The 13,507-nt window shown below is 52.9% G+C and overlaps 1 protein-coding gene across 1 annotated transcript in view; it reads right to left on the bottom strand.

Annotated features, from left to right (window-relative positions):
• The window catches only part of LOC137457418 (zinc finger protein 208-like), a gene marked incomplete at its 5' end in the record, with an annotated part of 316,357 nt that overhangs the window by 53,332 nt on the left and 249,518 nt on the right, over positions 1–13,507 (bottom strand). Inside the window, 1 exon segment of the mRNA XM_068169313.1 lies at positions 8,471–9,187. Within this exon segment, the coding sequence (XP_068025414.1) occupies positions 8,471–9,187 (717 nt within the window).

Genomic DNA, 13,507 nt, shown 5'->3' with positions numbered 1-13,507 from the left:
CTGGTAAACGCGGTGTGGTCGCCGCAAGATGTATTGGGGGCGGCCCCGGTCGATCGGTCGACAGTTCTCAGACACATCTTTCAGCTGCAACTCAGATACACCTGGCGCTGCATCTCGTCCTGACAAAGTTGCTCTAACTGCAGCAGCCATTCGCTGTTTCAGTTCGTAGGTTTTAACACAGTTCATGCATTCTCACCACAAAGTTTGCAGCTTTATAGCAGTTTTATCACCATCTATAACCAAGTCCCACAACTTGTTCCTGTATTCTCTCCAACAAGCTTCATCAAAATAACTATCTCCGCTAGGGAAACGCCCCAAAGCGGATCCATGGGCCAAAAGTCCAGGCATTACTTTAGATGATATCTCCACCTTACGCTTTTCGATGACACTGTATTTCGTCTGATGACTGCTTATAGGGTCGGCCTTGCCCTTTCGAGTTTGTGCGCAAAGGTACTAAGGCTGCCATAACCTGCTGACTATGCTCAAGCTGTTTTGTCATTGTCATTGACAACACCTCAGCCTGTTTTTGTAATCCCTTATCAATCACCTCCGTCAACATGGCCATCGGATTGCTTGGCAAGTCCTGAGCCCTCTGCAACAATTCGGCTACCGTCCATCTAGGATCTGCTGATGTAATAAGCTGTTGCGTCTGCTGGTTCCCATTCTGCATTAAACACTGCCTTAAAATTGCCTCTCGGATACCTTCTCCTACGCTTGCTGCTCTAAGTGCGGCAAGCAACTTATCTACAAATTCACCAAGAGGTTCCTGTCTACCTTGCTTAATTCCCATATAGTGAGGATTTGCATTTCCATCCTTCTGCTTGTCAAAAGCCCTCCTTACTATCTGGGCTGATGCTTGCAAAACAGGCGGCTGTAAAAGTGCCTGTAACTCTGGTCTCTCATACTGTCCCGTTCCACACAACTGATCTACTGTTACACCAAATAGTGGATCATTTTGCTGTCTTTGTACTCCAGCTGATTGTCTAGCTAGGTGTTCCCACTCATTCAAAAATGTCATAAATTGAGATGCTGTTAGGATCAGCTTCATAACATTATAAGAATCTCTAGGTAACATATTATAGTTCATGTAAATAAAATCAATCATCTGTCTAGCTGGTTCAGATTGAATCCCAAACTGACTCGCAGTCTGTCGTAATTGAGATAACAATTTCCATGGCAATTGGGTTACATCAGCCTGAACAACATTTTGCTCCCCAGGGACCTGTGTATACATTACTGGAAGAACTTGATGTGAAGCAGCCAGCCGGCTAAGCCCTTCCTGATCTCCTTCGGCATTTAAGTGTTCTGCAACCTTTCGCCAATACTCTGCGTGCTTTCTTGCATGATCTTTAACACCACCTCCAGGATCTACCACCCTGTTTGTCTCCTCTCCCTCACCTACTTTCTTCTCCTGTACAATTTGCTCAGCTAAAAGAGATGGGGAAGGCTCCTCAGCAGAGTCCTGTGTTACAGATTGTAATTCGACTCTGCCACCTAACCCTTTTACACACGCAGCCTTCTCCTTTCTTAAATAATCCTGAACCTCTTCTGACAAAGGCAACCCAGCATGTGTAACACTTGCTCCATTTGGGTCCGTATAATCTAATCGTACCCTGGCTTGATAAACTGCCATTTGCTCAGCACGATGCTGATCCAATGCTGTCATAACCATCTTCCACCATTTTCCACACTCCTTTGCTCGTTTTTCATCATCTAAGCCATGCAGCCACAAGTCTTGTCCAGACTTTTTCCACTGCAATCTTTCAAACACCTCATTTGGGTCCTTAAAATATCCTAACTCTCCTGCATAGCTTAACAGCGGCACCAACTCCTTTGTAAAATTTAACTTACACTGTCGCTTTTCTAAAAAGCATATAAATAAATCATACGCTGCCTGCCTATCCATGTCCGTATTTAAACGTTAATACCTGTGCGCACAGACCTCGTTTAAGCAGTTTCCGGCTCTACAGCGTCTTCGGCTTCAAGGCTGTCTTCCCTTTTCTTGCAGCCTCCGGTACTGCTATCCCGGGCCGGCCGTCTTCTTGCCTCCCGGCTTACTGCGAATCTCCCAACATCCCGAAGAACTTCTTAAACCCTAACGTTTGTCTTCATTAGGGTCCCGTGTTCGAGCGCCACTTACTGCAAGAAGGGGGCCGCTTATTCGACCAATGTGATGAGCGGATTCCACTTTATTGAGCATCAGACACATCTTATATACAGTTTGCTATAATTATGCCCACTTGGCAACATACTATTGGTTGCTCTCTAAAAGGTTACATCATTGTTTTCACAACTCTGTGGAATTCTTCTATCCGGCCTAATTGCTCTCTTTCCCAGATCTCGCCTCCTCCTTATCTTGCTTGCCTCCCATCTCAGGGGCAGCTGGACTTCAGCATACCAAGCAATCAGCACTTTCTCACATCTCCTACTCCGCCACTATATTATCAACAGAGAATTCTTCAAGGCCTGAATTGCACAGGCGTTCCTGGGACCCAAGGCCCCTCTTGCTCAAAACAAACCCCAACAGGTATTAACTAAGCAATTTCTGTCCCAACAAGAGTGCTAGCAGGAGAGGCAATGGTATAGAGCGTAATTTTCATAGCCCAGTCATAATCAGAATTTATTGAACCAGGAATTATAAGGATGCCCTGTCTAAAGATAGTCTGCCAATTAACAGAGCACAGGGTCTGTGACCCAAAGGACCATGCCAGTTAAACTCGACAATGCTTTGTGGATTCAAAAGGTGATATGCGGCTGTTGTCAGGTCCGCTGTGCGCTGCCGGGGGGGGGGGTGGGGGGGGGGTGGGGGGGAGGGGAAGTGGGGGGCGCAGTCCAAGGACCCTGGTTGAGTGTCGTCGTGCAGGGTATATTCATGCCACAGGAGCAGCTTCTGCAATGAACTCGAGTAAAATTATTAGATCTGTGACCCTTTCAAGTCTGTCCAACAGTCAGACACTTTAAGGTACCTAGGTTTCTCAGAGGCATGATGATTTCAAGACTGCTTCTATGGCCATGGCTAGATACATTGCTGCTTGTCGATGCCTTCATTCGTTGTAGTCCTGCAGTCATGAGGGAGTGGCACCTGTTGATAAAATGCTGAGAACCTGTTTAGTTTCTTCATTAGCATTGTCAAATGCCAAAATATCCACATTTCTACCTTCATATCATGAGTCAGGTCTGAATTAGTATTGAATGCCGTATGTAAGGGATGGTATTGACAAAGGAACCAAGTATCCCTGTTAGACCCTGCTCAGTAATAAGAAACACAGGATCAGAGTTATTGTCCTGGATGGTGGACCACCCTTTGATCACTACATCCTGACTTAATTGCAAAGCCTTATCAGGAAGCTGCATTTGCTGATAAGATCTGGCAAAGATTTCGCCCCAAGGAGATGGTTAATGGTGACATCTTGTAGAGTCTGCTGGCTGCCGGGGCATGGCTTCCCAGGCATTTGCAAGTGAATTGTCACTTAATTGAGGAGTTGCAAGGTCTAAGGCGGTGTGACTTTTAAAGTCTGCTTGCTGCTGAAACTCAGACAGCACTGTCTTGGATGTAACTTTTTTGTTGCAATCAGAATATCATCCATAGACTTATAGATGTCACAAGTCTATGTCACAATGAGTCTATTTAAGTGGGAAGAGAGTGCCAGAGAATTCAAGCATGCCTTCAGGCTACCCATTGATATCGGTGTGTAGAGTCTGCCTTAATTGATGACTCAGTAGATGCAGACTTTAAGTCCTCCGAGTGTGAGCAAATTGTAAAGAAAACGATCCTTCAAATGAATAATAATCAGGTCCCAATTTGTGGGGACTGGGAGTTAGGAGGCCAGGTTGTAAGGCACCCATCTCCTCCATGATCGATTGCTCTCAGACCATGTAATAAACACCATTTGCTGACTGTAGCCCATAGGTAACTATGGCTTGTCTAGCTTCCTTTAACATTTGTCAGTCCAGAGATTGCCATAGTCGTTGTTGACCTTCTAATACCACAGGAGATGCATGTACAGGAAAATCTACAGATTCTCCATCTGTGACTGCATTTCCCACAATACCTTTCCACCGGCACAGTGGGATAGTTCCCTGTCCCTCCCACCTCCCAATCGCCCCATTGGGACTCAATTGAAATCTGCATCGGAGTGCTATACTCTGCTGATAATGTGTGCAATGTAGGAGACTGGGGGGGTGTAGTGCGGCTGAAACTGCTGGGGGGAAGGGGCCGCTAGGGCCATTCCTGCCACTGCCGTGGGGGTGGCTGATGCCGGGGCCGCTGCCAGTGTCAGTGGTGGTATCAGCGGTGCGTCGGTCGATGCCACCTTGATCAGAGCTGCCGGTACTCGCAGGGGCCACGGGGGGTCGCGGGAGGCGTCGCCAGGAGAGCTGCCAGAATGCGGGGCGCCGTTGAGGTGGGCGCCACGGGGCTGAGGGCTGCCGGGCTGAGGGCTGCCGAGGTGAGCGCTGCTGGGGTGGTGGGGGCCACCATCGGGGTGGCCAGGGCTCGCAGCGGGGCGGGGGTGCAAAAATGCCGTGATCGCGAGCCTGCAAGCGCTCCAGGAGTTCTAGGGCAGAGTTCGCACTGTCCGGCTTCCAAGCCCAAGCCATCGCTGGCGGTATCAGGAAGATGTTGATGAAGGGGACGGCTGTGGCGGTATGTTAATAAACACTGTGTGCTGGCCAAGATGGCGGAGGTGGCATCTTTGTCTAATTCTTAATGTGTAGCGGCCTCCATTTTGATTTCACGCGCCTTATCAGTTCGATCAGGATTCGCTTCTGCCGCTATTGATGTGGCAGGAGCAGATTTTTCCACGCAAAAGGACGGTAATAGAGAGCTGCAATTCGTGTAGAAGGAGTAGGAGGCAATTGAAATTGTGAGGAGAATGCTGACGGAGCGGCAGACGATGTGCAGTGGGGGGGGGGGGAGGGCGGGAGGTACCTTCCGAGTCTCTCTTTCTCATCTCGGTTAGAACCAAACGCGGCAGCAGCTGAATCGGGAGTAGCCTGCTCTGCTTTTTTCGATTGCAATGTCCGTGACGATCCGTCACACGGTGCTAGAGCGAAAAGCTGCTTTTTTAAGCATTTAGCACCTCATCCCACAGCTGGGCTGCAATTTCGTCCCATCCTTCGGAAGTAAAAGCTTATTGCCGTGGGGATGACTCTGGGCACAGGCTAATAGCCCTTTTAAGATCCCAGAATTACCAGTAATACCTCTCACGGAGAGGATAGGTGGAGGACGTTTAGCACAGCCTCTTCTGTGGTGGCGTGCTGCCCCTTGCCCCTCCTCTGGTTGCTCACCGGGCCAGGGTGAGATTCACTTCCTTTTTGAGCGTGCACTGCTAATTTTTCCAGCACCGGGGCAGTGCTGTCCGACCGGCTTTCCGTATCGCTCGGACGTACCTCTCTCTGCTGAGTTGATCAGTATGGTACTCCGAGGATCCCTTGTCCATGAGTTCAGGTTTATTCGGGCGCCAGATGTAGGACGACGGAGATAGGAATCAATACGGCTGACCAATGTGATCGAGTATTGTTCCTTTATTGTTCCAGTGTTGCAGGCCTATGGTGCAGGCCTGAGGTGCAGGCCTATGGAGCAGGCCTGTAGTGCAAGTATAGCACTGTAAAGTGTAGAAGAAACAGGAGACAGTAAAGGCAGAAGTGCGTAGCAAGGCAACTGCTACGACTTACATAAACTCGGAGTGCCCTGTTGGCACAGCTCCATTGATTCCCTCTGAGTGACCACACATTGCACTATTACAGATTATTGGTCCAACTACTAATGACACAACGAGGTTTTTGATGCAGGTGCATGTCCTGTTGTCCCAAGATAACTGTCCATGTTTATAGCTACCAGTGTCTTGTTTTAGTTACATGCTGCAGGCACAGCACTGTTTTGCTCCACTGCTAGCTAACTCTGCATTTATGCTGAACATGGCCTACCGCCATGTCAGGCTCTAGGCCTGCACTGCCAGATTGCTCACACTGCTCGTCGCTGGCATTGCCACATCGTTCTCCTCCCCGTCCCATTTGTGTGTGCTTATTGGTTGTAGCGCCTCCTCCCTGTTCCCGCCGGGGGCATGCTCGCCCCGCCCTTCCCCTTTTCGTTTGGCACCATCTTGGGGCGCATATGGCGGAGGTCTGGCCCAGACGTCCTCAGACTCCAATTTCCCCGCGGCACCCCAGGCCTCCTCAGCTAACCCACCCCAGAAGGATTTGGCTTGATTCTGTCCCTCCACGAGCGGGTCAGGGTTCAGGGATTCCGGGGGCACATTGCCCTCCCGCAATTCCTCAGGCTCGGCAGAATTGCCATCGTCTGGGGGATGCGAAGTCCGCACGGCTGCCCCGACTCCCCACCTCAGGATGGCCGACAAACAGTCTCCTATCGCCCTCCAGATCCCCATCTCCTGCCTGGCCCCCTGCAGAGCCTGCACGACTTTCCCCCACGACCTAAGATCCTTCCCACAGCCTGAGGACATCGTCTCCAGAGCTAGCGCTTCAGTGCATCTGCTCCACGTTTCTTGGTGGAGAATGTCCACCGGCTGGCTTATGACCCCAAGCTGCAACAGCCTAGCAACTGCGAGAATAAAATCTTCGGGTTCACAATCAATACCCCACTGCCTATGTAACTGTGACACGACCTTCACAAGGGCTTCCATCCTCCTTGTTGGTCCAGGAGCGTCCTCCCCGCCGGGCTGGTCCAGCTGCTCCGGCCGCTGTTCACCTGATTCCAGGCGAATTCCCGGGTTTCGGCACCACTTGTTGCCTGTCATAGGTGTGGCGACGTGGTTCAGGAATGGCCAACCCCAGACCGCTCAGTCCATCAGCTCGCAGACACCAATGTGGTGGACGGCAAATGGCCTTTATTAGTGAACGACACTACACGATATAACTGTGGTTTGCGTCACTTCCGTCTGCTTGCACTGTAAACTAAACGCTATTGGCTATCAGGAGATGGGCCCTATCTTCCCATACAACGCGAGATCTTCCGGCCACTGGAGCCTAACTACCTACAGTGGTGGAACCCACCTGTGTTTCTGGTGTGACAGGAGGATCCCCACACCTGGATGTGTTGGAAGCTGAGTACTGGGATGCAAGCCACAGTTTGCTTTCACTTGGAGGCATAGAAGGAGTCACTGGACTCTATTGCCCCAGAGGTGGAAACACAGCCCCAGCATTTGCAGCATTTGGACGGGGCATGGACTGACCCAGACTGTGCTGGAACAGAATGGAGCTGCAGAGCACCTGCAGTGAGCAGTCCTCTGTGTACTGCAAAGCAACCTCCTGTGGAGTGAGAATGGACAGTGCCTGAGGCCTGCTGCTGATTGTTGCTGGGCATGGTGCAGATGGCACAGAATGAAGGCTTGGGAATACCAAAGGTTAATTTGCTTCCATTACTCCACACCATCCTGCCTCATGCCACCTTCACAGGGACAGTGCTGGCTGGAGCAAAGGACTACAGGGCTTGAAGTTCAGATTACAACATTAGACACTACCTGTTCTGGTTGCTGCTGTTGGGTTCTGGCTCTCAGGTGCTGGCTCTTTGCTGAGGGGGAGTGCTGTAGGGGTTGAACTCCTGGCTGTTGCTGCTCACTGCTGTGCTTCTTTCTGCAAACAGCCTCAGGTCAGTGTGCATTATGGGTTCTCATTTGGATTCAACCCTTTTGATCTTATCTCAAGTCCTTATCTCAACCCAGAGGGTTTTTTGATTCATGTGTGTGTTATTTTTCCTGCACTTCTGTTTTGGGGGGGGAACAGGCAGCTTAACCTCTTCTCAGCTCTTCAACCTGTTCCAGCCCCAGAGTGGAAAGCCAACAGAAGCTTTCTGAGTTCTTCCAAAGATCTCCATCAGCTTCCCCCTACACCCTCCAAAGATCCCAAAAGTCAGTCCCAGGACCATGCAAATCCCAAACACCTAAGATCACCTGAAAGCCCCTGAAGAATGCCTCTGAGATGCCCCTCAAGACTCCTCTGAGAACCTCATTTCCCCCTCCCTGAACTGGGCACACAGCTCCACCCCATCCCTTGGGAGCAAATGCAACCAAAATTTGAGCATTGAGGCAGGGATATCTGAAATAAAAGCAAACAGACAGGATTTGGGTAACTTTTGGGTTTTATTGGGACAATTGGTCAATGGACAGAGGATTTCTTACCCCAGGGAGACACAAAGCATAAGGGAAGAACAAGACAAACCGTGGCAAAGCCCTGCCCAGCTCCACTGGGAGCTCCAGCTGTGCCGACTCAGCACTGTAATTGTTCTCATTAGCAATAATTGGTGTTCAGAAGGGCAGGAGGTGTATGTTGCTTCTGGTACCTCCAGTCCTTGAGAAATGCAAAGGAAAAAAAAATGATTTTGGTGCTGGACAGGCCCTCTCAGAGGGGCCGCGATTACCCAACAGATTCTAGGTGGATTTCTGCCTCCCCTCCAGTGCAGGCTGCTCTCTGGTGTGGGGGCAGCGGTGCTTGTTGAGGGATCGCTTCTCGCTGAAGCTCTTACAGCAATCAGCACAAGTGAAAGGCTTCTCACCAGTGTGGGTGCGGTGGTGAGCAATGAGATGGCTCCTCTGTCTGAAGCTCTTCCCACAGTTAGCACAGCTGAAAGGTTTCTCACCAGTGTGGGTGCGGTGGTGGCTAATGAGATAGTCCCTACGGCTGAAGGCCTGACCGCACGCAGCACAGCTGAACAACTTCTCGCCAGTGTGCACACCACGGTGCTCCGTGAGAGCTCGCTTGTTGGTGAAGCTCTTGCCGCAGTCAGTACAGCTGTACGGCTTCTCATTGTTATGGATGAGTTGGTGCCGGATGTATTCAGTACTCGTGGTGAAGGTCTTGCCGCACTCAGCACAGGGGAACAGATGCTCTCCGGTGTGGATGCGGCGATGGATGGTAAGAGTGGAGATGCGTTTGAAGTTCTTGCCGCAGTCCCTGCAGGTAAAGGCCTTCTCACTGGTGTGGGTGAGGTGGTGTCGCCTAAGAGTAGAGATCTGCCTGAACCGTTTGCCACAGCTGTCACAAGGGAAGGGCTTCTCTCCAGTGTGGGTGAGGCAGTGCTGGGTGAGATGGCCGCGCTGGGTGAAGCTCTGGCCACAGTCAGCACAGGTGAAAGGTTTCTCTCCAGTGTGGGTGCGGCGGTGCTGGAGGAGCCGAGCGTTCCAGCGGAACCTCTTGCCACAGTCACCACAAACGAAGGGCCGGGAGCCAGGCTGCGGGCAGTGGTGCTTCACTAGCTCTGAGCCACCTGGGAAGCTCTGCCCACACTCAGGGCACTGATTCAGCTCTTTGGGTGACACTGAGGGACCTGCTCTGGCTTCATCCTCCTCCATACATTCCTCCCTCTCATCCTGGTCGCCTTCATCATCATCATTATCCTCCTGTTCATAGTTGTCATTCTCAGCATCATCCTCCATCTTCTCCTCTTTTTCCTCCTCATCCTCCTCTACCTTGGCACTGCACATTGGCTTCTCTAACTTGATCTCTGGGTGCTGCTCCTCCTCCCAGCTCTTGTCTGGGTCCTTCTGTGAGGCCATGCTGTGGCAGGAAGGGGTCACAGCTCTGCAATAGGGAAGATGGAAGCACCTGAGCCCAGGACCTCAAACCCTCAGATCCTGCCTGGGTCATGACAGTCCCTGACTCCCAACACCCAGCTAGAGGAGAGAATGCAGAGGGGACCTCAAACCTTCAGTTTCTGCCACAGTGTGGGCACAGACCTCTAATACCTGTGCTGAGACCCCAGGTTCCTGTGATCAGTGCCCTGAGGTACCCTGGGGCTTACACATGGTCTTGTCCTACTCTGCTCGAGCCTGGTGGCATTGGCAGGGTGGTTCCTGGACCAGGCCCTGTCCTTTGATCTCCCCAGGCTCAGACAATGGAGGCAGCAGCAATGAACATGGAACACGAAACCACCTCCAACCTTCTCTCACCACCCTCCAGATCCCAACCCCTAAACATCACCTCCTGCCATACAACTGACCCCCAGCAGCCAGGAGCATTTATCAACCCCCATAACATCTGATGTGCCTCAGAGCTCCTAGAGAGGTGAAATATGCTGGACAGGAGGAGGTGGAGGAGGCTAAGAGCTGCCCTGGGGGCCTAGGATCCTGCTGTCAACCCACTCTGGGTTTCTTACCTGTTGGGCTGCTCCCAGGGACAAATCTGCAAACTGCTCTTCCCCCCCACAGAGGGGCAGGGATGATGGAGAGAGGACACAGCTCCTGCAAGAGAGAAGCAAAGGGCTCAGAGGAGAGCACTGACCTGCAAGGGATGGTTCAGCACTGCCCAGGACCAGGCAGCACAGCTCAGCCTTACTGGGGGCAGCTCCCAAGCCCAGCAGCACAGCCACAGCACACAGCCAGGGCTGCTCAAGATGGGAGGCCTCAAAAAGTGCAGACTCAGCTCCTTGCCCAGCACACAGCTGCAGGCCAGCACCACAACACAGCTGCCTCCACACAGCCTCTCCCAGGCCTTGCCTAAAGCTTCCTCTCACTGCCTGCCCAGGGCTCTGCTGCCTGCAGCTGCATTTGACAGTGGATTTTGCTCTGGTCCCAGTTCCCCTCCCTGGCCCTGCCCCCACCACACCCACTCTGTGCTCAGCTCTGCCCTGAATACACCTTTCTACTGGCCACTCCCCAAGAGAAGATAACAGCAGCCCTCAGGACACACACAAAGGGAGCATCATGAGGGGGAAGGGACTTGGGCAGCTTCTTGCTACACCTCTTCAGCCCTCACTGGGATGCTGGAGGAGTCTCTGGCTCCTGCCCACACCTCACACCTCCAGCACCCTTCACACACCTGCAGCCCAAAGAGACTCACTGGAAAGGGTTTGGCTTCCTTCTCTCCCTGACCATTTCTCTCAGCTTGCTCTTTGCAGTTCTCCTGGAGCTGCCACTCCACATCCCCAAGAGAAAAATGAGGTTTGGTGGGAGGGCACAGTGCCCATGGGCTGCTGTTCATCTCCCAGCTGACACATGCAGAGCTGCAGCACAATTCACTCCTTTCACCTCCTCAAATGCTGCCAGATTCTGCCATTCCCTGCACACACATTTGCCACCTGGGCCCTGCATCCTCTCCCCTTCTTGGGGGGACAAGGCCTAATTCCTGCCTGACCATTCCCAGGCTCTTCCCCCATTGTCAGCCCATGCATGGCCCTGCTGCCTTGGCTGTCCCATGGCCCTGTGTCGCCCATCTCCACTGCCACTGCAGCTGGAAGAGTGGAGTGGGAAATGCTGTGGCTGAAGAAGCATCAAAGGAACAGGGCTGGAAGCAGCAGCACAAGAATGGAAGGGACCTGAAACTAAAGGCTGGGATCAGCTGGAGGGCTGAAAGAACAGCACCAAGCCAAGGGGGGGTTACAGATGAGGGCTGGGGAGGGACCCTGCAGACACCTCAGGCAGCAACTGATGAGAGGAAGGGGGACAGAGAGGGAGTGAGACCTCAGGTGACTCCTGCCATGGGGGATGGCTGGGCTGTGTGGCTAGGAGCCCTGAGTGCCTGCTTGGGCTGTGCTGGATGTCAGGAGGGGTCAGGGGACTGTCCTGAGCCAGGCAGGGTTTGGAGCTTTGGGCTTCTGGGGTCAGCTGCTGCCAGCACCATTGGAGGTAGGAGCCAGGCAGAGCCACACAGCTGCTGAACTAAGCCCTCCCACCCCCTGCAGCCTTCACCCTCCATGTCTCCATCCATTACTCCATCTCCACTCACTTGCTGCCCTCTCAGAGTCCCCAAGGCCCCAGGGCTGATCTTCACAGACAGCAGGGCCCAACAGAAGCCCCTGGATGAGAGCATGGAGGAGAATCCCTGTGGTGGGTGGAAGGCACTGGGATGTCTTACACCAGAGAGTAGAGACCTCCAGAAGGGACAGCAGAGTCCAGAGGGACACCACAAAGTGTCATCTAGCTTACTTCATTCCCACAAGGCCTGCACTCACTCTCTACAAAGGAATAGCACAGGATCTCCAACCTCCTTTGCCCTTCCTCTCTGCTCCCAGGAACAGCTTCTGGGATCTCTCTCTGCAGAGGAGCTTTGAGGCCTTGGCAATGCTGCCAACTGTGGCCTGCAGCGGCCTGGCTCACCTGGGACCTGCCTACCAGAATCTGTAACTGCAGCTCTTCGGTATGGGGGAGGAGGGGCAGAGAGGCATGGGGGAGGGGGAAAGCATTTGGGGCCTGGGGTTCTGGCCTGCTTTGGTGGAGCTCTGGAGGAAGCTTTGGCCTAGGGAGGTTGCTTGGCTCCCGTGGCCCAGGCGCACTATGGATTGTTGTGGATTTGATGCTTTGCACTGTAGGATGCAGCTCTGAACAGCACAGCCATGGAAACTGCCCAATTCTATCCAACCCTCTGGCCACAGCTTGGCATCAACTCCTTTCACAAGGCTCAAAGAGAACCTCTCTGCCTCCTGAAACCTAAGGCAATACCCTGCAGAACAAGTTGGAGGAGCTCAAGGGGACAAGCTGCAGAGGGGGCCCAGGGCAACCTCCTGAGCTTCAACAAGAGCAAGGGCAGGGTCCTGCCCCTGGCCTGGCACAATCCTCACAATCAGCACAGGCTGGGGGAGGAGGGGATAGGAAGCAGCCCTGCAGAAAAGGACTGGGGGATGCTGCGGGACAAGAAGCTGGACAAGAACAGACGGGGGAGCCTGCAGCCCACAAGGCCAAGGGCAGCCTGGGCTGCACCAAAAGCAGCAGGGCCACAGATGGACAGAGGCCATCCTGGCACTTGGCTCTGCTCTGCTGAGACTTCACCTGCAGCACTGCAGCCAGCTCTGGAGCCCTCAACACAGGAAGGACATGGACCTGATGGAGAGGGTCCAGAGGAGGGACACAAAAATGATCAGGGGCTTGGAGCAGCTCTGCTACCAGGACAGGCTGAGGGAGCTGGGGGTGTTCAGCCTGGAGAGGAGAAGAGAAGGCTCTGGGGAGTCCTAAGAGTGACCTTCTGGTACCTGAAGGGGACTACAAGAAGGCTGCAGAGGGACTCTTTGAAGCCATTGCCTCTGGTCCTGTCCCTGCAGGCTTTGCAAACTAGAGCAGAGCAGATTGAGATCGGAGGTGAGGAACAAGTTCTGCACCAGGAGCCTGCTGGAACACTGCAACAGGTTGCCCAGGGAGGGGCTTGAGGTCCCAGCCCTGCAGATATTCAAGGTGAGGCTGGACAGGGCTCTGGGCAACCTGAGCTAGTGCAGGATGTCCCTGCTGACTGCAGAGGGGCTTGGACTGCAGCACCTTTGCAGCTCCCTCCCAACCCAAACCACCATAGGATTCTAGGAGTCTAAGGGCAGCCTCCAGGGAGAGCAGGAAAAAGATGAGGCAGAGGAGGACAAGGAAGAGGACAAGGAGGAGGAGAACCAAAATCCCTTCCTAACTCCTCCAAACCTCTGCCAAATTCCTGGAAAGCTCTTCCAGCTCTGCAGAGTTCATTCTGAAGAGAGCTGAGGGAGTTGCTAGGCTCAGGGATGTCTTGCACACTCTGCACAAATGCTCCAGAAGCTTTCCAAGTGCCCTCAAAACCAGCAGCACAGCTCTGCTGCCAC

The sequence above is a fragment of the Melanerpes formicivorus genome, unplaced genomic scaffold (genome assembly GCF_026170545.1).
Source record: "Melanerpes formicivorus ecotype bairdi unplaced genomic scaffold, bMelFor1.0.p_v2 SCAF_178, whole genome shotgun sequence".
In the NCBI taxonomy this organism is placed as follows: domain Eukaryota; kingdom Metazoa; phylum Chordata; class Aves; order Piciformes; family Picidae; genus Melanerpes; species Melanerpes formicivorus.
The sequence above is the reverse complement of the archived record's forward strand: the minus strand, read 5'-3'. Positions and strand labels throughout refer to the sequence as shown.